General features: G+C 48.6%; 1 protein-coding gene across 4 annotated transcripts in view; it reads left to right on the top strand.

The window, feature by feature from the left end:
- The window catches only part of raraa (retinoic acid receptor, alpha a), a 128,572-nt gene that overhangs the window by 47,137 nt on the left and 54,974 nt on the right, over positions 1-26,461 (top strand). For all 4 annotated transcript variants that reach the window (XM_079293443.1, XM_079293445.1, XM_079293441.1 and 1 more), the window contains one exon: positions 6,271-7,116. In XM_079293443.1, the coding sequence (XP_079149569.1) occupies positions 6,963-7,116 (154 nt within the window). In that variant the 5' untranslated portion in view covers positions 6,271-6,962. The remainder of the gene's footprint in view (positions 1-6,270; positions 7,117-26,461) is intronic.

The raw sequence follows: 26,461 nt of genomic DNA, 5'->3' as shown, positions 1-26,461 counted from the left end.
AGCTCATCCCTGGGTTTATTTTTTGCAGGTGAGGTGCTTGCTGGCATTTGGGATAATTAAAGGCTGACCTTTCTGAGGTGAAGCAGAAATGTCACCCAGCCCGCTTCGCTGACAAGTGGAGTCACCCCACAGGGGGCCCTGGCAGAAGAGTGTTCTCACCACCCTGGATGTGCACTTAGCACCTTTTTAGCCTTCCTGCGCCACACTTTCTGGCTGTCACTGAGAAGTAGCTCCCACGTCCAGCTCTGTCCCCCACAATGCATCAGCCCCGCTATGAGTCTGGCCATCTTGAAGCAGCAGAGGGGGGAAGGTGCACTGAGGGGGAAGTATTTAGTATTTTTAGAAGTGGTTTCTTTAGATACTAGTTTTATTCGATACATGTTTGGAAATAGAATAACGAAACGTTGGCCCATCCTTTACTAAGGTTGACACACAGTAAGGTTATAATTCTCTCACCGATGTCCAGTGACTGTACTTCAGTTAACGCATCACAGTGTTTTGCATGGAAACCTGTTGACAGCAGTACATGTATCACTACACCTTTGTTCCATTTTAGTGTTTTTATTTGACATTTTTTAAGTGCCATAGAATTATTTACCTCGCCACTATCTGGTAAAATGAAAATAAAACAACTTAGCAGAGTGTAATTCCTTATAACATATTATTAAAGGCCGCTCATTTACTGCATACCTCAATAATATGGCTGGTTAGTCTTATTAATTATCTATTTTGCTTTAGCTGAATAGTTTTGGGAATTCTTCCCACTATTCTTTGTTTTAATGCATCTCCGCCATCTTTTAGTAAGAAAGGTTATCCGAGGAAAGGTAGTGCAAACTATTAGTAGCACTCTCTGACTCGCAGGCTTCTCACTAGCCTTGCATTACCTTTTCGGGCCTAAATAATTCACGGCTATCAGCTGAAGCCCCGTTAGTGACGTTTCAAAGTGTCCCTCTCTGCCTCCATCTACCCCCACGCACATGTGGTTAAGTCTTTATGCAGAAAACCCATCCCATCTGAGCATGTAAATGCAGCGTACTGGAAGACGCCTCCCAGGGCAATAAGATGACATGCAAATGTAATTCAGGACATGACACACACACACACACACACACAGCCTGCATGCGTGACTGCACACAACGCACATACGCTGAGGCACTTGTTGATCTATACGCACGTGTTTGTCTCACACTTGTGCATCACTCGACACACACACACACACACACGCTCGCTCGCTGATGCGTGCACGTTCCCTCCCGCAATGTCGCATCTCACTTCTGACATATACGTCCACCCACACTGTCGTCCTCATAAAAATTTCAATGCATCCCGCTCGAGCGACTTCCATTATGTGTAACACTGTCGAAGCCACACGGGCTGGAGTCGGAGCCCACTCTGAGCTGCTAGGGACCGTCGTCCACTCTGAGCCAGCAGCCCCGCAGCCCTCCCCGCGGAGAGGCTTCTGTACAATCTGTGTGGGTTTTATGTTGAGGCCATTCAAGATAAAAAAAATAAAAAAAAGTCTGTTTCTCAACCTTAAATGGTGAAATGCTAACGTCACCGTGGCGGAGATACCGGAGACGATTACCAGAGTAAGTGCATGTGAAGCAGCATGTCTGTCATTTGAAAGCGCAGACGCAGCACGTTGGCGATTTTCAGGTGTACTGTTGTCAACAGGACAGGAGCAACATTAGTAAAGTAGCAGGTGTCGTACAACAACATGACAGCGATTGACTTGAGACTGTGTTAATTGTTCTTCAATACTTGTTACCACAGGTTGAACTACATATCTCTGAGCAGTGCCGGTACACTTAACATTGTGCAATGGAGCGTAAGCTGTGTTGTCTGAGAAGTTGGAGCCATCCTGTTTAATTGCGCTTTTTTTTTCCAGCATTAACATAACCATGTGTCTAATCCCACTGGACTCCACAGCATTAGCAACACATTGAAGTGTGCCGCTGCTGCCCTGACACAGAGATATGCAGCACCCACACGTCCCAGATAATTGGTCGTCAGGAGACATATAGATTGTAGATGTTAGTGTGTGTGTGAGTGTGTGTTTTGTCTCAACAATCACCCTGTGTTATTTGTTGCAAGCCTCGACAGCTACCCGTGTCTGTTTTACTTTCTGTCAGTGACCTCTATGATCTTTGGACGTGTGTGTGTGTGTGTGTACGTTCAAACGTGCACGCGTGTCTATTTATATACACGCCAGCGCATCTCTCTGTATGCCATGCGCTGCGTTTGCCTTCCCCTGCGGCTCTGTTTGCTGTGCTGTCCACCCCGACCCCACGCTGCCATTTGCTGCTTCTCCCGATTTATTAATTCAGCGTTTGCTGTCACAACCAATTACAGCGTCTCGTGCCTCGTGACCTCTGACCCTTCCTCCTCTCTGCCTGTTTCATGTCAAACACAGAGATAAGACCGAGTGACCCAGATTGTTTGTTTACTTTGGTACTGTAAGTGATCGCATACATTCCCCCGGGAGCTGCCCTTCACACAGCATCTAGCCTGTGAGCTGTTGTTGGAAGTGAATTTGGCCGATATGAGCGAGCTGTATGTATGAATTGTTAGAAACTCTCTGAAAAGACGTGCGTTAATGGCTGAACTCTAGGCCCCAGGGGTCCCTGCCCACTTCTATAGGCTGCACTTTTAAATCTACGCTATCTATTCCTGTTTTCAGACGACGCCGGGCCATTTCTCAGTTGTATTGATGTAAGTGCAGTAAGCAAGTGTATGAGTCGTATGTCGACATCCGACACTGGGCATGCAGAAAGCTCTCAGTCCTCTTTGTTATGCTTGTTTTACATCTATATCTCTACATGAGAAATGTCTTGTCCGCCCTGTTGGCACTTTAGCACCGCTATACGCCACAATGGGGATCAGCAGAAGTACAGCATTATGCAAACAACTGATCCCTTCTCTCCCGCTCCACATCAGTGACCTTGTGTGTCGGCTGTATCGTATAGAGCACATACATCATGCATCTGCCCGGCGAGATAAGCGCACGTCTGTGAGAAGGAGAGTGAGTTTAAAGAGGGCATGTGTGCACACGGAGGTACTTGTGTTTATATGTTAATATGCTGTGTGTGTGTGTATATCCGCGCATATAAACAGTGTGTGTGTCTGTTGGTTGACATAATGCATGATTACAGTGCACCCCATCCAATGTAGGATCAGGGTACACAGATGTTTGTGAGGGTTGTGATTGGTTTGTGAAACATTGACAGGAGGGAGGATGCAGCGGAGTGCATGTTGGCAGCTTTACCCAGCTTTGGTGTTGCAGATTATCCGGGGCCCTCGTTTGTGCCCTGATTCCTCGTTTGGTGTTTGGTCGGATCTTTGTGTGTATGTGTTTTGTCCACCCCGACCCCACGCTGCCATTTGCTGCTTCTCCCGACGGCAGAGGGATAATACAGGGGCTCAGTTACATTCTAACGCTGTCCACGCCCTGTTGTTACTTTTGTGTGTGTGTTTGTGTATGCATGGATGAGTGCAAAGACCACTGATTGCATAATGTGTTTGAAATGCTTCAGCTGCATCAATCACATATTGTTTACGTGCATCTATTCTTATCTCCATACACTGGGCCTCAATAAATACTCCGATGCAAAGATTCATTTTCATATACACATTCTTTTACACTTATTTTCGGACTTTTTTAACAGAACATTTATAATTCATATAAAACATGTTTTTGGCTGTAACATAATTCTAGTTATGCTTTTCAAATGTTTGCTCCAGTTAAATGTTTTACTTTATTAGGCTGCTTATGTCATCAATTTTGGGACATTGAACGGGATGCTTTTTGATCTGATTACCTGAGCGGGATGTGTTCCCGTGTCGCCGCCTCACTGTCTGCTGATCTTTACGTAAACACTCAATGTTTCTCAGTCCCTGTGTTTACATCTAAAGTCATGTGAGTAGAAACTTCTATATTACCATTGGCGCTGCAGCCACTTCCTTTACTTTAAACAACATCTCCGTCGTTTTCTACTGCGACACCAGAAAAAAACAGAATTAGCCGCTGGTGCACTGCAACAAAGTTGCCGCTGGTGTAAGTGCACGGCAATGTTTGCGGTCGCTTATCATTCGGGGCGGCCATTACGGTGCCCACACTCGACGCTGTAATGATAATGGTGAAGGAAGTGGCCCATTTCCAGCAGCGAGTAGTCGTTCCTCGTTGAAAGAACCCAGTTCAGCATCTGTGGCCTCTGGGCGTTGCATTAAAATATATATATATATATGGCTTTACATCACTTCAGTGGGAAAATGTTGGACAGTGATGATGCACTTTACATGAACACACCAATGTGCAACGTACAGTCCGTCAAGGCCGCATTTCACAATGGTAACGGTCGTGTGTTACTGCATGATGGAAGCAGAAATGATATCTCTCTATGGCCAACGGTAGCATGTTGCCTTACCTCTTAAGCTTCTTCTGGTTTAATAGGGGTCCACTCCGGAGCAAATAAAACTATACCCGACTCCCCTGGGCTTCTAAAAATTCTGTTAAAGCTTTCGGTCTAATACGAGCGCACTGCCCAGCCCACAACCACTGACCGCTGCACACAGCAGCTCACAGCGACAGGCTTACAACAGAGCGCGATCAATAACAATAAGTCGGCTAATAGAAGGCCAAGGCCCATAAAATCAGCTCTCCATCTGATTAACAGACATATCAGGGCTCCACATACACTGCCCGCACCCGCACTACACACACACACACACACACACACTCTCTTATTGGACACACATCTAGGATAGGATCAGGGCTAGAGATGTGATGCAAGAGGATTCAAAGTCCTACTGCATCACCAGTGCACAGCCAGCCGCCAGCAGGCCCTGTGTTGTTTTTTGAAGTGCAGCTCGTAGTCCATCTCAAGTGAAGATGTTGCTGGGGACCAATTTCACAGCGTCAGTCACTCTGAAGCCATGAAGAAGAGTTTCATCAACTGTACAGACGGAGGGAAATCCTGAGTGAATGAGACGTCAACATAAGAAATTCACAACACACACCGGACATTAAATACTAAATAATAAATGGTTAAGTATGTTAAAGTATGAGTGTTTCACGATATTCTGATCAGACGCACCATCCTGTTCAACCGCATGTAACACACACGGTCGCACCACTGCATTCACATTAACAATGCACTCGCTGTTCAACATATGCAGCAAAGTTCTGAGTTCGAGCAGATGCGCAACTCATCGAACTCGAGACCTCGACCCGGTTGATCTCCTACGGGAGATTTAGGACCGACATGCCGGACAGCGCTCTCCACCACATCATCAAAACTCCTAAATGAAAGAATATCTGGGAGTCCATCCCTCCGGTGCAGTTCAGAGACTTGTAGAACATTTGCCTAAGGAGCGCTGAGGCTGTTCTGCCTGCATGTGGTGAAACACTTTGTTTTTTCTCCTCTTAATTTGTCACTTGGCTGCCACCAGTTGAAGTGGGACACACATGTCGGACTTGACCCCTCTCTCTTTACAGGAGGTAATCCATGATGTCCTGGTGTGGTTCATGCTCGAGTGCCACATTCCTGAGCCACGCTGTTCATCCAAACACACGTTCTTTGAGCTTTTTTTCAGTGCGTTCCCTGTGTGTGTGTGTGTTTGTTGCAATGGTTTTTACTGCTGCGCATTACATCCACTGGCTCATAAAAGGGTCATTACAGTAAGTCCTGCTCATGTTATGACAAGCTCTTTTGAAGAGGCGCTAGTGTAGCACTTTATGATAATTGTGTTCTCCGGGTGTATAATTGCCGGTGCCCTCGTGTGCACTCTTGCTTTCTGCGGTTGGTTACAGGTCTGTTTGTACACGTCTTGCTCTTAATTTGGAAGTAAACTCTGCAGCAGAAATCTCTCGAGGTCCCAGAACGACGCCTTGGGTCTCACCTCTGTCTTCCCGCGACTGCTGTAATTAGCAAAGTTTTCTTTTGCGCTTGCTCTCTTCATTTGATGTTTTTTGGCTCGTCTCCTGCAGTATTTGTAGCCTGTCACTGTTAATGAGCTTTGAGCACACAAAGCTGCGACGAGACATCGCGCACACACCCACCGCTCTCTTCGCAGTTTTAACACTCCATTAGATAATTAAGGCGGAGGGATGGGGGGGGGGGGGGTTGTTTTTGCAACATTTCAGATGAGACATGAGACAACATTAATTAGTGTCAAAAGAAAAAAACAGTTTTGCTGAAGCACTTAAGTACAAAGGGAAACGATCTCTTTACCGTGTCGTTGAAGCACTAAATGATCTCTCTCTGTTCACAGACGGAGGCTGCGGAGAGAGGAGGCCCGTCCACAGAGAAGAGCTTCGTCTTGGCACCATGTGAGCTGTTCGTTCCTGAGGAGCGCTCTGCAGTTGGAAGAGTGAATCGACACTCCCTCGCAGGCGTTACGACCACCAGCACCCCCCACCACCCTTCCCCCCCCCCATCGCCACTATCCCCGCCGCTGACTGCCGTCGTCGGAGTCACCTGTTCTTGACTCAACCTGCCTCCCGTCTCTCCCGCTCCCCTTCGTCTTGGAGATAAGGAATGGCTCTGCTAGTTTCCAGCCGCCCCAACGCCTCTCGCAAATAAGGCCTTTCAGCTTGTTTCACAATACCAGAGAAAGGAAGGATAAAACACTCTGCAGTCCTCTTTTATACTTCTACCCTGTTTCCTTAGTAACTCAACCGTCAACACACACATTCACTAAACCAGCAGGATTTGTCTTTTTCTTTTTGTCTCGCTGACATCTACTGCAGCCGTTTTAAGGACACCAGCAGTTTCAAAACCATAAGGAGGTTTTCTTTTTCATCTTCGCCTGGCCGTCTTCTGGAATATCCACTCATGCAGTGTCCCTATGGGGGATTAAACCGGTGCAGCAGTCCACACTGACTCCTCTTTAGCTCTGCTACGTCTCGTTGCGGTGGTTTCCCAGTGAGGGTCTGTTTGTGACTGGAGGTGGACTGAGCCATCATGGCTGGGAAGGGCAACCCGCTGCCGGGCCCCCACCTGAACGGCTTCCCCATGCCCACCTACTCCTACTTCTTCCCCCACATGTTGGGGAGCCTGTCGCCTCAGGCCCTGGCGGGACTGCCTCTCAGCGGGTACAGCACCCCCTCACCAGCCAGTAAGTCAACGTTACACTTTGCTCTTGGCTCACGATTCAGACGTGGGACTGCGGCCATGCTCTGGCTATTGTGCAGGCTGGTCGGGAACAGGAGGATTCACTTTCCTCTGTCTGTGTGTGTGTGTGTGTGTGTGCTGGTTTACCTGTGCGGCAGTGGCACACGGTTTCCTGCATCACTCCCCTACTGTGTGTGTGTGTGTGCATGCATTATGCTTGTGAGTCTGCCGGTAAAAGGAGCCTTTGATCTCGTCCTGTTTAGATGATTCATATTTGAAAGTTGTCAGCGTTGGTAAACAGCGAGCAGCAGCCACACACACTCATCGCCTCCAGCGCTGTCCTTAATTTACAAGCCCACACACACACACACACACACATTGAAATGTCAGCGTAGATGACAAGGAAGTGAGGCAGGACAGCCAGAAAGGAGCATTGTTTGTATGGGGAACCCAGATTTGCCTAGCAGCCCTTAAAATAAATCTCACAAACTGTCATCATAGCCAACCTTCATGCAACAACTCCTTCATACAAATCCATCAGAAGCTTCAGGACTGACTTGCAAAGTTTCTCAAACCAGATGAATAATACATTTTCCTAAAGAAAGACAGCGGTGGAAGAAGTATTAAGATAACAGTGCCACCATGTAAAAAATACTCAGCATTTTACTTCAGCACAAGTATTATTAATAGTCCTCATTATGTACAGCGGCTGCTTTCAGAATGTTGTATTATGCATTGACCTATTTGCATTCTTTTAACGTTGTAGCAGCTTTTACAGTTCATTTGAACTCCGATACATCACAGCTTGATTATGTTCCGCTTTAGAAGAAGAAAGTTAAAGAACTCTGCCAGTGAGATCATTTCAATACATCTCAACTCGTATTAAGTCTTTTCTGGAGGTGAATTTCAGCGTGTTGCAAGACAGACTGGCAGCACTAAAATAAATACGAATCACACCTCGTACTGGCAGTTCTCACCAAGGCAAACATCTCAATTCTTGAAACGAGGTCACTGCGCTGGCAGATCTTTCAGACTTTAAGGATTTCAGTATGTAAAATCATAATCTGTAACTTTCAGTAAAATATGGTCCTCTAAAATGTAGTGGAGTGGAATTATAAAGTAGAATATATATATTTAAATGCACCTCCACGACCGACTACTAACCAGAACCCCAAAAGTGTTCCAGTGAAACTTCATACTCGCAGACAAGCAGCTAGATAATCAATTGAGCGGCTGTGGCAGCGGCAGGAATGTGAACGTGAGGAACACGGTCAGACGTGTGTGTGTGTGTGTGTGTGTGTTGGTGTGGACACCCCACAGGTTGAGACGGGGGCATTGTGTTGACTTTCTATCTGCTGGAGTTTGCGTTGGCAGTCAGCCTGGAGAGGGAAGTGAGGAGCGGTTCGTGCCCGGCCCTGTCACTCCCACTTCCCCCAAAACCAGATACTCCGCCTCACTCACAAACACTGCAGCTCCGGTCAGATTCCTCTTTTTACACTGTTGCAAGTGTGTGTGTGTGTGTGTGTGTGTGTGTGTGTGTGTGTGTGTGTGTGTGTGTGTGTGTGTGTGTGTGTGTGTGTGTGTGTGTGTGTGTGTGTGTTTCTGAATATCTGCGTGTGTGTGTGTGTGTGTGTGTGTGTGTGTGTGTCGGGCCACATTCCCAGTGTTTGCCATGCGGGCCTGCAAGGTTGCTTCCCCTGTTCCTGGACAAACATTTCCTGTCTGTAAACACTGGAGAGCCAGGGACACCACAGCTTCCTGACCAGCACACACACACACACACACACACACACACACACACACACACACACACACACACAAACATAACCACCATCTTTGCCCTTCATGCTGGCTCACTTTCTCTCACTCCTGCTTCTCCTTGCATGCAGTTAACTGCAGGCATAATTCACACATACCGGTACACACACACACTCAGAAACCGCAACAGACACACATGTGTCTCCTTCCATTTTGACACAAACTCCCCATCTCCACCCCTCTCTCTTCCTCCTCCGATCCCCCTCTCTAGCAGATCAGTTCTCTCTCCCACCCCTCTTGCTCAAACACCTCTTTTTCTCCTTCTCTCTCTCTCTCTCTCTCACACACACACACACACACACACACACACACACACATATATACACACACACACTTCAGCTAAGCCCTCACCAACCCCATTCAATGCTGAGCAGTGACGAAATAGGGAAAGAAAGAGAGTGGGGTGCAGAGGGAGGGGAGAGAAAGTCCGTTTTTTTTTAGCTTGAATGAGAGGAATTTCCAGAATGTCCGATTGGAGGCAAGAGAGCCGAGCATTGGACTTAATGGATTTCAGTATTGTAGCGCGTCCAGTGGGAGATAAAGTCACATGCCTGTTTGTGTGTATACAGCATGTGTGTGTGTGTGCACTTCTCCTTGTGTTTGTGTCCTTGTTGTTGTCCAAAAAGAGAGTTTGGTCCCAAACAAATCCAGCTGTGAAACATGTGTTGGTAGGTGTGGCTTGGAGAGGCTTCAATGTGCGTGTGGTACATGAACGCCTGTATTATTTTTAAAGCCGTGGCCGGAGGCATTATGTTCTGTCTGGTCCACTGTTGAAAAACAAGCAAATCCTGTCCATCAGACCTTCCCTTTCCTTTCTCTCCTTCCTCTGCTCACACTCGTCCTCCTCCATCGTTGTCGGGAGTTGTCCGGCTCTTCTGCCTCGGCCTCCTTCACCAAACCACAACGGACCAATTGTTGGGGCCGAGCAGAGCAGACGGGTTAATCCGGGCCTACAACAAACTGTCTCTGTGCCTCTGCAGCTCGAGCCTCCTGGGTTCTGTCGTCACGTCACATTATCTGAAAATCATCAGGTTACACACCGGAGCAGATCAGTTGCAGATATTGATATGACATTTATTGCCCGCAGCTTTATTAGTTAACTGAATATTATTACTATGGATTGATCGCACGCCCACAAGGCTGCTGCATTGAACACAGCCAACACAATCCACATCCAATAGAACGTCATTAAACGCGCAACTTTCACGAGTGTTTTTTCGACTAATTCCTTCATGCCGCTCGTCTGTATGAATATGGATTTTATCCGGCAATAACACCCCCATCTATCGATCCGGTTATTATCATTACAGCTTCCGCTGTCTGTCACCAGCTCTAACACCGTACTATTACATTAGCACAGTGTTAAGAGTGATCATAATGAATGGAGCCAGCTCGCTACCTGCTGCCACGGCGGACTAATTGGCTTTTCCCCACAGAGTGCTCTTGTTCCGGCAGCCACAGTAATTGCTCTGTACAGGACGGTAATAACACACGCGAGCAGCATCTCTTTTGACTTATTAGGAGGGAATTTATGACACTCATGAATGTGCTTTTGGGTCACTAGGAGAAAAATGAAAGGACATTTTCAGACCTCAAGGAAGCTTGTGTGTGTGTATCACCTATCCCGTTAAGCAGTCCATTACGGAATGCTCTGACCATGGGTAAATATGGATATGGTAATGGTGGGCAAAGCTTGTGTTTGTGATGTTGCGGGTGTGTGTGTGTGTGTGTGTGTGTGTGTGCGCGCTGGTTTCCTGGACAGACAGGTGGCCCCCCGTCTGCCCCGGTGGTCTTCAGGAATCAAGGGTGCATGTCAGTAACGCTCCATGGGTGGCAAAAACACACACTTTCACGTACACACACTGCTCGTATGGTGGTGGTGCATAAGCATACTGACAGTTGTGCTCCCTTTTGGCAGTGATCCAATGTGTGTGTGTGTGTGTGTGTGTGTGTGTGTGTGGGGATACGACACAAAACACGCAAGCTAATGACACTTTTCTACCGGGGCGACCAGGTACCAGCCGTTCAGCCACTGGAGAGAGGCTCACACTGACTCGCACAGAACCATCACCTCGGGGGAGCTGGTTGTCCTCATTGAAAAGTCATTTGAGGGTTTGCCGATACTTTGATGGCGAGGACGCGGGCTTATTAATAAGCGGCGCGTAAACCACATCTAGCATAGCAGCGTAGCACTCATTCACCTCAGCGTAACGACCTTGTTAATTAACTTCAGAGCGCTCGGAGGCTGAGAAGTGAGCACGGGGGCCGTCTTATTCTTGCCTTTTCAAAGAAGTAATTGTCTCTGACGCTACTCTGAGATCCTCAACACATCACAGGTAGCTTCAACGAGTTTGAGGCATTGAAATAACTTCATTCTTTTACACACAGGCTATTTAAATAGTCCTGCTCCTGCTTCTTTTACTGCACATACGACTATTCCCTCTCACCCTGAGCTTTCTCTGACTGAAACGTGGTGAATATGAGTCCATCGGTGGTTTCAGAAGAAGATATTATTTCACATTATTGCGAGCGTTCGTTGTACATTGACGGACTGAGAAGAGAAAGCAAAAATATGAGGGAGACAAACAGAGAATCAGAAAGGGATAGAGAACCAGAGCCCCAGGCGCACACACACACACACACACACACACACACACACACACACACACACACACACACAGGCTTTGGCAGCACTCGTGTCTCGTGCCAGCATCATGCGCCAAAACGCGAGCAAGCTTAGCCAAAAGGGGCTCCCAAAATAAAAACCCATCACCCTTCTCCTTTGGCCCCCTGGCCCTCCCTCACATCCATTCTTCCTCACTCCCTTCTTGGCTTCGGCACATCTCTTGTTCTCTCCTTCCATTCTTCTTCCCTCCCTCCATCGCCGATTTCTCCGGTTGTCCGCTTTTCTTGCGCAATCCATCCGTCCCGTCGGCTCATCTCCTTTCCACACTCGTCTTTCTTTCGTCACATATTTGATCGTCCTCACTCCACACCTCTCTCTCTCTCTCTCTCTCTCTCTCTCTCTCTCTCTCTCTCTCTCTGTCTCTCTCTCTGTCTCTCTCTCTGTCTCTCTCTGTCTCTCTCTGTGTCTCTCTCTCTCTCTCTCTCTCTCTCTCTCTCTCTCTCTCTCTCTCTCTCGCTCTCTCTCTCTCTCTCTCTCTCTCTCTCTCTCTCTCTCTGTCTCTCTCTCTGTTTCTCTCTCTGTCTGTCTCTCTGTCTGTCTCTCTCTCTGTCGCTCTCTCTCTGTCTCTCTCTCTGTCTCTCTCTGTCTCTCTCTCTGTCTCTCTCTGTCTCTCTCTCTGTCTCTCTCTGTCTCTCTCTGTCTCTCTCCGTCTGTCTTATTCTCCATCATTGTCCATCTTTTCCACCCCTCCCTTTCTCCACCTTGGGACTTGACAGAGCTATCATTACCCTGCCACCTATTTACTCGCAGCCTGTTATTTCCATTTAGGCTCATTTCTGTCTCATCCTGTCTTTCTTTCTATAGGTTTTTTTTTTTTTCTTTCTCCCTTCCGTGGCCTCTTATGCAAATACAGGCCCTCCTTTTCAAAGAGCTGTCGACCCATAATCCGATGGATGGCTCCATTTTGAGCACTGCACACTAACACACACACACACACACACACACATTTGTGCACACCGAAATGCCGAATGCTTCGCAAACTCTATTCGGGACACATGCTATCTCGCATAAACATTCACACCAACTGGCACACGCGTACGGTCTCACACACACACACACACACACACACACACACACACACACACACACACACACAGAAACAGAGAGAAAGCCCTCCTCTGCAGCATGGGTGTTATATTGTGAGCAGCGAGCACTTTAAGCCGTAGTTGGGCCATGACTACTTCAAAACCAGCAGGCTGTCGCCAGCAGCCATGCAGCACTCAGTTGGGTAAACACTCACATAATCTAAATCTCCCTCTGATGTGCCAGCGCAAGCATCTTTATTCCTGCTCTCTTCAAAGGCGGCGCGAGGAAGTCAAGACAAGGGTAAAGCGATAAGAACTGCCCCCTTTTTATTTTTTCTCTTCTCTCCCTCCTCTCTACGGCTTCCCTATCCTTTCCTTCAACCCACTCTCACACTGACCCCCTTCTCCTTCCTTTTATCCCCCCCCCCACACACACACATCTCTATCGTCTTCTGCCCTTTTTCTGTGCCCATGGCGTACAGCCATAATTCACACTGCCGCATACATTCAAATGTCAATGACTCTCTCTCACAGGCATCATTCCTCTATTGTCCTTTGATAAGTGGTAGGAATGACGGCATCTGTAAAATATAGGACAGTAACCTAATGGAGGAGACGGGGGAGGGAGGGGAGGGAAGGAGGGAGCCGAGGACAGGTTTTGAGAGGTTGTGGCGATCTGTCCTGCACAGCTCGGGAGAGTGATTGAATTATCAAGCAGAGCTTTGCTTGTTGTCCAAGGGGGTTTCAGAGGGAAAGCCCTTTTCTCAGCAGCTAATGCGCTTTTCCAGCCTCGCACAATGGCTAGCTGTGTTGCGCAAAAGGGGCTAAGAGAGCTCTGTTGGGCCAGAGCTTATGGGGCCACCAGCTCTCTCTCTCTCTCTCTCTCTCGCTCTCTTGGCACCTATCTAAGGGGCCCCATGGCCACACTTAACCTCAGGCCTGTCTGCTAGCATTAGTCTCCTCAAGAGTGCAACGATAATGCACCGGGTGACGCACGTTAAAGCGGCCGAGTGTACCACGGGCTGATTAATGCAGCGGTAATCATTAGCATTCCACAGATTTGTGGATGCAGTTATGTGGTCTATGATGTTGTGGATTTGTTTTACTTTAATTAGTCATCAAAGAGTGTGAAGTATTGAGCTCAACAGTGAAAATCCAATTCATTTTCTGAATCCAGGTTTTTGATTATTAGCCATAATTTGGTAAGCATTCAAGGTAGAAGAGTTGCCCAATTAATCGAATGTGAATCGTGATCAGGATTTTGGCGACCCACGATGAAATAGTTATCGGCTGCAATGACGTTTAAAACTGCTGCACATCAAATAAGAGCTCCCTGAACTAAATGTTTTGGCTTCACTTGCGGGGGGGCTGTCATGCCGCTGCAGCATTTTTGTTCAATATTGTCAATATTTTGGACTGTGACTATGAAGGGGGGAGAAACAGACATATGCACTCCAGACGGGATTAAAATCACTAATCGGCACATGTAACATTAAAATCAACGAACCTCCCTGAACAATGTTTCCTGTGTGAAGGCTCTGCACGAAGCGCAGATGTGGGGCGTCATTTCTTCAATCATATGAGGTCTGGAGGTAATTCTGGTGCAGTGGAACCAGAGTTTATGTCTTTTCTTCTAACACAATCAGGCCTTATAATAAATGAGGTACACATTGAGTTCCGTACATTGGTGTTTTATGTCTTCTGCGCGTGTGTGTGTGTGCTAATGCACTTACTGGAAATAGTGTTTACTAAGCTAAATCACTTTTAAATAACGGTTGGGGTGTAATCATTTTTGTTCCATTTAACTTCCACATTGTGTGAGTCACTCTTTCCTTTTCATTAAATTCAAGCGCTTGAATTTAATAAATGTGGCCGCTTTTTTTTGTTTTTTCTTCTTCTCTGCTCATACCTCTGTGGCCTCGCTCTTCTTTATTTTCTTCAGGGACAAACAGCTCCAGCTCTGTCATTCGTCCTCACTCTTTCTGCCGCACACACACACACACACGTATACATGCTCCTTTTATCGTCATGTCCAAGTCTTCTATTTTACAGAGAGTCGTGTAATAGGCTCTGACTAGGCGAACAGAGAGGACGTGATTAGTGACGCAGCTCTGCCTCTCCTTTTTGAAAATGGCCTTCCAAACCACTGGTGTACATTATTCCTTGATTAGTCCCCTAATTTAGTCGGTCTCGTGCAACAAACAGATGTTAACGCACTCGCACTACAGCCACTTGAATCGTGTGCCAGAAACGTGACGCTCAGAGCGGCCATTTTTCTTTCTTTTTTCCTCATAATGTGAACTGTTTAACAAAAAGTGAAGTGGCCGTGGTACGACACACACAACTGGGGGATTCTGCCAGAGTGGTTGCGTGGATTCAGTCGTATTTAACCTCTGCCTTTAACCTATAGCGTTGTGTCAGATGGATTACGCCACCGGGGGATTCTCTCTGTTGCTGTTGATGGTTGTGCAACTGGTCGGATCTGTTGGAGTTACTGAGGAATTCCACAGTCATTGACAGTGACTGATCTTCTACTGCCAAGATAAAATCTCAAGTCTTAAACTAGAACACACACACACACACACACACACAAAGGCCGCTGTAACAAAACATTTCCTTTGTCCACTAACTCAGACTTCAATTGAGAATACACTACATGAGATTGTTGCGGCAGACCACAATATATCACAAATATAAGCGTTTTTTGTTTATTTATGGGTCTTGTCCGTCTTTTGACATTTTGACGAAGCACCGCACGATTACACAATTCTTTTTGATTAGCCGCTTCTTTTGTGTACGCTTAACAAACGTGCAAATACACCCACAGCAAGGCAACCCGGGGAGATTATGGTTAGTCATCGGAAATGCTGTTCTGGGGATGAGGAGAGGCCGGACCAGCCCCAACGCTTATGCAATGGTTGGCTTTAAGTGTCATTGTGCCAAACTGATTATCTAACCATCAACAACTGAGGGAATGGATGGCTAAGTTGTTTACGAACTGGAATCATCACACTCCGTGACTCGTACGTACTGTACACCCACATGCTCTGTGTTATACGGTTGAACGCCACAAGGGAAGGAAGCAGTGGCGAGTGAGAAAAAGAAAGAAGAAGAAATAGAGCGACGCTACACAGCTGAGGTCAAACCCAAGACCTCCCTCTCTGACCCCGGAGACCCCTCTAATCGCTCATTCTTTGAAAGAGGGGGACAGCATCGAAGAGGAGGTTAGGAAGAGAGAGAGAAAGATCAAGAGAGGCGGAGCGAGCGAATGAGGAAAGCCAAATTGCCCCTGCAGGCATCTTAAATCACAGCAGGCCCAGGCCGACCCTTCACCAAAGAATCAGGAGCAGATTCACCCGACCACCGACTCGCATGAATACCTGCTGAAAGTTGCAGGAGGCGGTGTTGTCATTCGACAAATCGCCTCAACGTCTGTTCTGTTTTCAATTGTGCCGTTGCAGTTACAATGGTTTGTTTCACCGGCGTGTGTTTATTCCCTAATGTGGGTAAAATGTCCCTGTTTACTGTTAACACAGGGAGAGAGAGAAACCGAGGCAGGGAGGGAGCGGTCAGGTGGTGCCAGAGATGGGATTTTCGCTGATTCAATATTTACTCATCAAACAGAACTATTTCCTGTAAGCACTTGGCCAAACTCTCGCTCTCACCACCTCACTCGTTTTCGCTCTGTCTGCTCGTGTTTTTATCTTCCTCGGGTCGTCTTTCTGGCCCTCTCAGCGCTGTAAATTTGTATTATTTCCTCCTGCATCTCCTTTCTCTTTTTGTCCTTCTTCCCTCCTTCTTTCACCGCTGCCCGAGCCCATCGCCGTTTTTTTCTTCCTTTCATCTTCTTCTTGACCCTCTCCGTCCGCCTCTATTAGACATCAGACACTGAATAAGCAGAGGGCAAACATCCGTCTAGTTTCAAACAGGGCTGATAATCAAGCTGTGTACACAGTGCGAGTGAGTTACAGCGAGTTGTGTCGCTTTAAATGTTAAACTCGCTGAGGTTCTCATGGGTGTGTGTGAGACAAGTGAGTGTGTTTTAGCTTTTGATTAAGTCCGGGAAATGTCCACACCTTTTTTTTTTTTTTTTTTTTTTTGTATTTTCTGCCAGGGATTTATCATTCTTTGTCCCCGTGGGTTTGGCAGTTAAACAAATGTACAGTATATTTATATGTGTGTGTGTGTGTACACATACTGTATACCACAGCCATGAAAGCTGCCAGCAAGTGTACGCGTGTGTTTCTGGAGAGCATTGGGTGGTTTTCTGCTGGGAAAACAACTATATGGCCTCTCTGAAAGAAAAAAAGAAGGCGCTCTGGCAGATGTGCTGTCAAAGCTGGCGTCTTTCAATTCTTTGAAAAATAGCCTTTATGTCAAAACCAGCTCGCTTGGACTGAAGGTACACATGGAAAGTAGTGGAAGGGCTCCAGGGGAAAACGTTTTGAGAGGAATATTTTAAGTACTTTATCATGAAGGTAGTCGTCTGTCTGTCAACGCGCTCGGTGCGTTTGTCTTGTACCGTATGCCCAGAAGCTGACGTAGTTCTCGCTTGTGTTTCTGCACGTGCATGCATGCACGTCTGTCCGTCTCATACTGCGTGTGTGGCTGTTGATTCATCCCACCCCGAGGTTGGTACACTTAGCTGAATGTAGCTGAATAGACTCCAATTCCAGAAAGAATGGCCTTGGTTGTTCATTTCGGTCTCTCGATTCTTCCCAGACCTCTTCTTCTTCTTTCCACGTCACTGTGTTCCTCTTAACCTCCACTCCTAAGGGGGGGGGGGGGGGAAGCGCGCTCGCTGTAGACCTAATTAAACCCCCTCATAGTTCTTTCCATCTTTACCGTTCACCCAACATCTTTGGCCAATGGGCTTGTGCCCATCGTACGCGAAGGATAAGTTGTTTGGCGGAAATTGGATTCTGGCACAAATACGGTCAGCGTGTACTTCAGATGGCAAGACCTGATGCACAACAAACCTCTCAACAAGCTACTCTCCTGCACACTGAGATGTTTTTAATAAAAGGAATAACGCAGCCTATTCATCCCTCCGAACATACACTTACAGATGTTTATTTTACTTTTGTGATTGCAAAAAGAGATTCATGGACAAAATTGCAAAAGGCCGACATTAGTCACCGTTAGAGAACCTGAACAATGTCACATTATTCGTTGAATGTCAAAGGAAACTTTTCCTTGTCTTTTTTCGGAGCCATGTGGGTCCAGTTTATTTATATATTATGTTTCTTTCTTGTTTTTCTTTTTTTCTTCTTCTGATTGTTGCATGGAAAGATTGAGACCATTTTCATGTCTGAACGATCGATATGAAGCGGCCACAAGTGGCTGATTAGCTTAGCTTAGCATGAAGACTAGAAACAGGGGCCCAATCCCAATCGCCACCCTTAAGGACTCACGGACTTTGAGGTGCGCTGCCGCCAAGTCCGTGAGGGTTTTAGGGCTGTCCCACTGTCAAATCATCCAGTCGCTCTCTCGCAGACATTTTGAGCCCTTTATGAACCCTTACCGTAAGGGAATTACCCACAAATCATTGCAATGTGACGTTAAACACGGGGTAGTAAATGGAGCATTAAAACAAAAGGTAAACAAAGAGGACGGCTCACGTGTGTTCAGCCTGTCTTATTAAATGTACACAGAAACATGAAGGGTTAAAGATGGAACAAAACAACACATCAGAGTGACAAAGTGCTGTCCCGTTCCTATTTACACCATCTCAAGCCCTCACAGTGTCTCACACTCAACCACTTACCAGGTGACGTCAGTTAGTCCTTGAGGGTTCAGGGTTTGAGGCTTTAGGGGGGACGTTGGGCCAGGGTAAAACAGCTAGCCTGGCAAAAAACAAAGTCTGTCTATTAGCACCTTTAAAGCTCATTAATTATGTTATATCATTAGTAATTAGTATGTCATACGTCCAACTGGCCGCTGGCTGCACACAGTAGCTTCATGTTTACCGGACAGACTTGAGAGTGGTATAGATCTCCTCATCTAACTGTTGGACAGAAATCAAAAAAGCACATTTCCCCAAACGATGAATCCTGAGTGTTTTATGTGCCGGCGCGGCTCCATGCAGAGGCCTTCACAGGGCTTTACTTTCATCAGGAGTACCTCAGGTATTGTGTTTCAGGACTTTGAGAAGGCAATGGAATGAAAGCTCGCTCACACACACACACACACACACACTTACACACTGAGGAAGTTCGCTCCTCACTCGACTTCAAAGCTAGCTGTCCCTAGAGGAACTTCAAACGCTGGGGAGGCCATTAAAAGACAAAAAATATTTTCTGTAAGGTCGTGATTTATTTGATTGAAAAATGAAACCACTAACCCAACAGACATTATTTTCCCTTCCCAGGGCCCGCTTTACCAGGCAGAACCTAAATTGCTACCAGGTGGGAATCCTCTCACAAGCAGAAAGCCTGAAGAGCACAAGCCCCATTGCTCTCTTGTCTCCCTCTCCTTTGACTGCATATCTCATTTTGTCTTTCTCTGTCTCGTCTCCCTTTTTCTTTTAGTGCGTCACATTTACATTACCAAAAAATAAATGCACACACATGAACTATTCAGTTTTGAGCCGCTGATGTGTGGTGGTAGTGTAAGCAGAGAGAGAGAGAGGTGAAACGTTCGAGGGGCTGAATTAACAGAGTGGGGTCCTCTCGAGGAGGAGGATTAGGAAGAGGCACTTGAACAAGATTAGAGATGGATGATGGAAGCTAATGAGAGCATAACGGTGGCCATGGTCAATTTTGTTGTTGGGAGGTCAATGGACAAAGCAGTGTCATGTCGAGATACAGTCAGTGCAGATACATTGGTGTTGGATGGCAGACTATTACAGATGAATTTTCCAAAAACGACAGTCTTAATGTAACAGAAGCACCCACCAGGACCTCTAGTTCTTTCTGTTGGTTTCATTAGTACATTCGTAAAGGCACAAGATTAATTTTTTGCTCAACTAGATACAGTTGATACCCACAAGGACACTTCTTCACTTCAGTCGCTGCATCTTTCGATCCGTTCTTCTGACTTTGCATCCAATTTTGTGTCTAAAACTGCCTTCACGTTCCGTCTGAACACACCACAAGAGCCTCCGAAGATGGACTGGCCGTTAAACTCTGCCTGTGACAATAAAGAAAAGCAGCCGCTAGGACATCCAGACAGTCCACTCGTCTCGCTGTTGATGTGAGAACCAATGAGTTCCATCGGAGGATTGGTTTCAATTAGAAGCAAACTAATCGATGTTTGCACTGTGTGTACGTGACAAAGACGGTGTAGCGTGGCTTCCACACAAAGAGTGTCGCTACAACAAAACAAGGTGAAGAAGAAGATATTAGAGTTCAAAAGTTGAAAGGCCTATGAGACACTGCACAGGGCCGGGTTGTACAGCAGCAAATAAGCGTGTTATGAGGTATTTTATGGTATGCACACTTGTTGTTATGTCTCATTGAAATGAATGAGGAAGCCTGCGTGTTTTTGCCGCAGACAGAACTGGAGGGAGTTGGTGTTTTCTTTGCACATTAGTTTGGGTTTGTGCTTCTGTGACTGTTGTCTTGGCCTTGTTTATCTGTGTTTGTTTGAGTGAAAGGAACAGACTGAAAAAAAAAAAAGTGTTTTTCACAGCTTACAGGCCGTGATCTTCACCAGCAGTCTTGCGGTTAGAGCGTATTGGCCACTCAGCACATGAGTCACTCATTTTGAGTAAGCCCGTGTGTTTCATCCTTCCATGTGGATGGTCCCACTGTTTGTTTGCGAGTGTGTCTGTGTGTTTGCGTGTGTGTGCAGCACTGATGAAATTTCGTCTCCTCTTCCTTCGAATGTTATCTCACTTCTTCTGGGACCCTTGACAAACCAACCGAACGGGGAGAAAATAGAGCGCTTCATTGTGACGCCTGTCAGGACTCCCCCTGTATTTATGGCCAACAGACGGTGTTTATCACTTAGCCGAGAGAGGCAGAGTAAGAGAGGGTGGGAGAGGCAGAGGTGGGTGGGGTGGGGGGGGTTGAAGCGACCCTATCCCCAATTTGCATAAAGAAGCCATCAGACTGACTGGAACCCTTCCTGGAAAAGGATCATCAAATGATTACACTGTTCACATCTTGAACACATTCACAGGACAAACTCGAGCCACCGGCGATGTTTGTTGTGTCAACTCTTTGTCGAAAATGAAATGCACATTTTTGCCTGTTTGCAAAAGGCAAAGCCAGTACTTCTGTTGCTCTGATTGATCAACAGCGGCTGGGGACGAGGTGCTTACAGCGTTGAGTCACGCTCTGCCTTGCATGGAATTAGCATCTGCGGGTTCTTATTACAGCATTTCATCCACACTGTTTCTGTTTACGTCTTCGTTTGGGTGATGACGTCTTTTTTCCAACATCGTCAGGTTCTCATTCATGAGGGCTGTGCAGTGTTGTCCTTGTCTTCATGTTGAATGACTCGAGGACAAGGGGCGAGGTACGTGTTCCATTCCCCCTGAGCAGGTAGCTGAACCTTGACCTTTGCTGAGATAGCTTATATCTTGGTGGTTCATGAGGATGAAAGTATGTTTATTGTCAAGTTGTTATGTTTTCTGTAGCTACAGGGAGTATTTCTGTAGTTAACTGTGCTCATCCAATTAGTTGTTTTCTCGGCACCGTCCACATACTGTTCTGCTTCATTGACACTGATTCTGGGTCAGCATAAGCCTCATTTACCAGGATGCTTTGCATTGTCCCAACATTTATTCGCGGGGTTTTCATTCAACAGCAACGATCTAAAAACTAGCAAAATACATGTGCTTATTTCGATCATAACCACCACCAGTTTTTCACTGCTCAGAAGTACCCTCATAAAAACCCTGCAAAAAGCACAACAATAGTGTTCTCTTCTTGGTGAGGAAGGCCAGCAGCGTGCTGGGGTGTCCACCGGATACTGTGGAGGTGGTGGGAGACAGGAGGATGATGGCGAAGCGCTCATCCCTGATGAGCCACGCCTCCCACCCCATGCAGGACACTCTGGCACCTCTGCACAGCTCCTTCAGTCACCGGCTGATTCACCCCCGGTGTCTGAGGGAGAGGTACCGCAAGTCCTTTCTCCCCGCTGCTGTCAGGCTGCACAACAAACTGCTCTCGGTGGACCACTAACACACTGAACACGAACACTTGAACACGAACACTTTGAACACTTCTGAACACTTCTGAACACTTTAATTCATTCACCTGGTGCAATATCTAATCCGTGCAATACCCAATACGTTTAAGTATTTATCTTATATTTTTATTCCGTCTGTATATTCTGTATGTACTGTGTGGCAGCCGGAGGGGCAACCTCAGAGGAGAAGTGGTAGAGGGACGATATTGCCTGACATGGAGGCGGAGCCCCCATGTCAGGGAGTGGAAAAGAGCGCCAAACCACCATCAGCCCAACAAGCAACACCTGAGGAGGAGAGACGAGGGAGCGACCACACCCTATCAGAGGAGGAGGAGGGGACTATAAAAGGGCCCCGGACACAGGAAACTGGGAGAGAGTAGGAGTGGAAGGAGACGGAGAAAAAGCAAACCCATTGGAGACAACTGCCTTACCCCTTGATCACCCTGGAACGTCTGACTACCCGCCCGGCTCCCGACCCCTGCCTGTACGACTACCCTGCTCCTGCCCGCGCCCTGGACCGTATGAGGAATACCCGTTGTGCACCGAACCGTGGAAGTGAACACCGACCATCCCTCTGGAAAGCGGACAGTGTATTGTTGAGTGTCTATCCTACCTCTATCCACTCTCTATATTCAGTAAAAACCTCACTTGCACCATTTATCTACCGACTGGTTGTGTTTATTGGTCCGTGTTGTCGTGAAACCCCCTTGCCACCCCGGGGGCTGTCACAATTTGGTGGAGAATGTGGGCACAGTCCGGTTCTGGCAACACTGACCGATAGACCGACCGACCCAGTAAGCATGGCCACCCCGGTGCCATTTCAAGAGCTGCTAGCGGGGTTAATCGCTAGCAACCAGGAAACCCAAAAACGCCACGAACAAGCCATGCAAGTACAAATGCAAATCCTCCAAGCACAGCAGCAACAACAATACCAACAGCAAGTACACATGGAGAAGTATATGGAGGTACAAACCGAACGCGCGGAGGCGATGCAAAGCGAAATCAAGGGCATGTTACAGACACAACAGGAGCAACGTACCGTGGAGAAAGCCAACCCAGCGCGCTTCCTTCTCAAGCAGACGGCAGCTGACGATGTTGAAGTGTTTTTTCAGATATTCCAGACAACGGCACTCCGGGAAAAATGGCCAGAAGAGCACTGGGCTGAGTTGATAGCCCCCTTTTTGATCAACGAAACGCAAGTAACGTATCAGGACTTAGAGCGCGCTGGAAAAGTGGACTTCCGGGTGTTGAAAGCGGAAGCGTTACAGCGATGCGGGGTCACGCTGTTAATAAAGGCACAACGATTTCATGAATGGACATATGACACCTCCCTTTCTCCGCGAGCCCAGATGCATGAGATCAAGAGGATTACGACGGCCTGGCTGCACGCAGAGCCAACCGAGGTGTCGCCCACCGATCGTGTCGTCATGGACAAATTCCTTAGATCCCTCCCGTATGAGGCAAAAAAATTGGCCGGCCAGAGAAACACCCGCAACCTCGAGGAACTGGTAGAGATCATGGAGGGTTACCACGCAGCACAAGCGTTAGTGCGTGGGGGAAGAAACCCGAAAGTGGAGGGGTCCCCCCGCAAAGAAAAGATGAGAACGGAGGAAACTACCTATGTGTCTCCCTCCTTTCCCCCAGGCTTTCCCCGACGTCGGCCGGCGTTTGGACCGGAAGAGAGGAGGTGCTACCACTGCGGCGAGATCGGGCACATCGCCTGGGAATGTCCTCACCGCCAGGACGCACCCATGCCCACGGCCAGTGAGGGGAGTCGCCCATGCGGACTGATTACCGGATGCTGGGCCACTCACGAGGACCACATGCCCCTCACCCCGGTCAAAGTAAACGGCCGCGACGCCTCCGCGATGGTGGACTCCGGGAGCGCTATTACCTTGGTGAGACCTACGTTTGCTCAGTACCCGCTCCTAACCGGCACCCGAGCGGTCACGTGCATCCATGGGGAGACCCGCGAATACCCCACCACCGCCCTCGAGATATACACGACGAGGGGTAGATACGTCGGCACTGCAGGAGTAGTGGAAGGACTCCCCGTAGAGGTGCTGGTCGGCCGAGACCTGCCCGTGTTCCAGGAGCTGTGGCGCAGCCTGGTGGTGAAACCAGGTACGACCCCTCACCGAAAGTACAAGAAGAAAGCCATCTGTGGGCTGGGGGAGGAGATCTCCACCGATCCCCTATCGGAAGGAGTCGCCAGTGCCGTGGCCCGGGCGTTGGTGGAGGCCACCCAACCCAACCCCGAGGACGTATATGCCACAGCCGTCGAGAACGACGGACCCTCCAGCCCCAGTGAGCCCGAAGGAGAGGCGCCGCCCATCCCCGAGGAGGCAGATACCCCCTCCCTCGAAGAAGAGGAGCTGGCCGGGCTGTTTCCCCAGGACCCGGAGGAGCCCATCTTACCCGGGCCCCTCACAGGGAGGTTTGGGACGGCCCAGTTGGAGGACCCCAACCTAGCCCACGCCCTTCGGCAGGTGGCCGCCGTAGACGGACGACCACTGGACGGGGTAAGAGACCTCCCTCCCACACATTTCTCCATTTATAACGGGCTCCTCTACCAGGTAGTAATCAGGGACGGGGCCCCCCTCAGGTTGTTACTGGTACCACGTCCTTTCATACCCTCTGTCCTCCAGTTAGCCCACTCCCATATCCTAGGTGCCCATCTAGGAGTGGAGAAAACCCTGGAAAGGGTGAGGGCCAGGTTCCACTGGCCCGGAATAAAAAAGGCCGTGGAGGATTACTGCCGGAGCTGCCCCGAATGTCAACAAGTGGCCCCACAACCCCATCACAGAAACCCGCTGGTGCCCCTGCCGATCATCACCGTCCCCTTCAGCAGGATCGGGATGGACCTAGTGGGGCCACTACCCAAGACCAACCGGGGACACAGGTACATCCTGGTGATAGTGGATTACGCCACCCGGTATCCCGAAGCCATTCCCCTACGCTCTATGGCCACCAAGGGCATTGCAAGGGAGCTGGTGATGTTGTTTTCCAGGGTCGGAATACCGGAGGAGATTCTCACCGACCAAGGAACCCCGTTCATGTCTAGGATCATGAAGGATCTGTGTGGCATGCTGAAGGTGACCCAACTGAGGACGTCGGTGTATCACCCCCAAACGGACGGACTAGTAGAACGATTCAACCAGACACTGAAAAAAATGTTGAAAAAAACCATGGACCAGGACGGGAAGAATTGGGACCAACTGCTACCCTTCCTGATGTTCTCCATCAGAGAGGTGCCCCAGGCATCTACCGGATTCTCGCCCTTCGAGCTCCTGTACGGTCGACGACCCCGGGGGCTACTCGACCTGGCCAAAGAAGCCTGGGAACACCAACCCTCCCCCTACCGCACCATGGTGGACCACGTCGAGGAGATGAGGGTGAGGATGGCATCCCTCTGGCCCATCGTCCGAGAACACATGGCCGAGGCACAGGCGGCCCAAGCCCGCGTGTACAACCGGGGAACCCAACCCCGAGTGTTTAACCCAGGGGATCGGGTGTTGGTCCTGGTACCCACGGCGGAATGTAAGTTTCTAGCCCGATGGAGGGGGCCGTATGAAGTGATGGAGAAATTGGGGCCGGTAAACTACCGAGTCCGGCAACCAGGTCGGAGGCACCCGACGAAGGTTTATCATGTGAACCTGCTCAAGAAATGGGTGCGTAGGGATGCCATGCTCTGTTTCTCTCTCTCTACCCTCCCAGGAAAAACGGAGCCAGTCGAGGTACCCGTGGGAGAAGAGTTGACCCCCCGGCAGAAGCAGGACGTCCGGGAAATGGTGGATCGGTTCCGGGACGTGTTCTCCCCGGACCCCGGATACACCACACTGGTGCAACACCGGATAATCACCGAGCCCGGGAAGAAGGTGAAGCTAAGGCCGTACCGCATCCCCGAAGCCCGCCGGGGGGCGATAGAGAGGGAGGTACAGAGTATGCTGGAGGCCGACATCATCGAACCCTCGACGAGCGAGTGGTGCAGCCCTATAGTGTTGGTTCCGAAACCCGATGGCTCAGTCAGGTTCTGCAATGACTTTAGGCAGCTCAACGCCATCTCAAAATTCGATGCCTACCCGATGCCCCGGGTGGACGAGATGATAGAGCGCATCGGGAGGGCCAGATACATAACCACCCTCGACTTGACTAAAGGCTACTGGCAAGTGGCAGTAGCCCCCGAAGACAGGGAAAAAACGGCCTTCACTACTCCCATGGGACTGTACCACTATAAGAGGCTGCCGTTCGGTCTCCACGGAGCCCCCCCCACGTACCAGAGACTGATGGACCAGGTACTACGTCCCCATCGAGAATACGCGGCAGCCTATCTGGACGACATCGTCGTGCACGGGGAGGAATGGGGGGCTCACCTCCAAAGACTGGAAGCCGTCCTGAAAGCTCTGCGAGGGGCGGGGCTGACAGCCAACCCCAAGAAATGTCGCCTCGGCCTCCGGGAAGCTGACTACCTGGGGTACACCATCGGCCGCGGCTGCGTCAAGCCCCAGGTAGGGAAAGTCGAGGCGATCCGGGAATGGCCCCGCCCCCGCACAAAGAAACAGGTACGAGCATTCATTGGGCTAGCTAGCTACTATCGACGGTTTGTTCCCCAGTTCTCTGCTCTTGCAGCACCCCTGACGGACCTAACAAAAAACCGGCTGCCAGATCGGATCGTATGGACG

The sequence above is a fragment of the Melanostigma gelatinosum genome (assembly GCF_949748355.1).
Source record: "Melanostigma gelatinosum genome assembly, chromosome: 21".
NCBI lineage: Eukaryota > Metazoa > Chordata > Actinopteri > Perciformes > Zoarcidae > Melanostigma > Melanostigma gelatinosum.
Note: the sequence above shows the minus strand (reverse complement) of the source record. Positions and strands in the feature narration are given on the sequence as shown.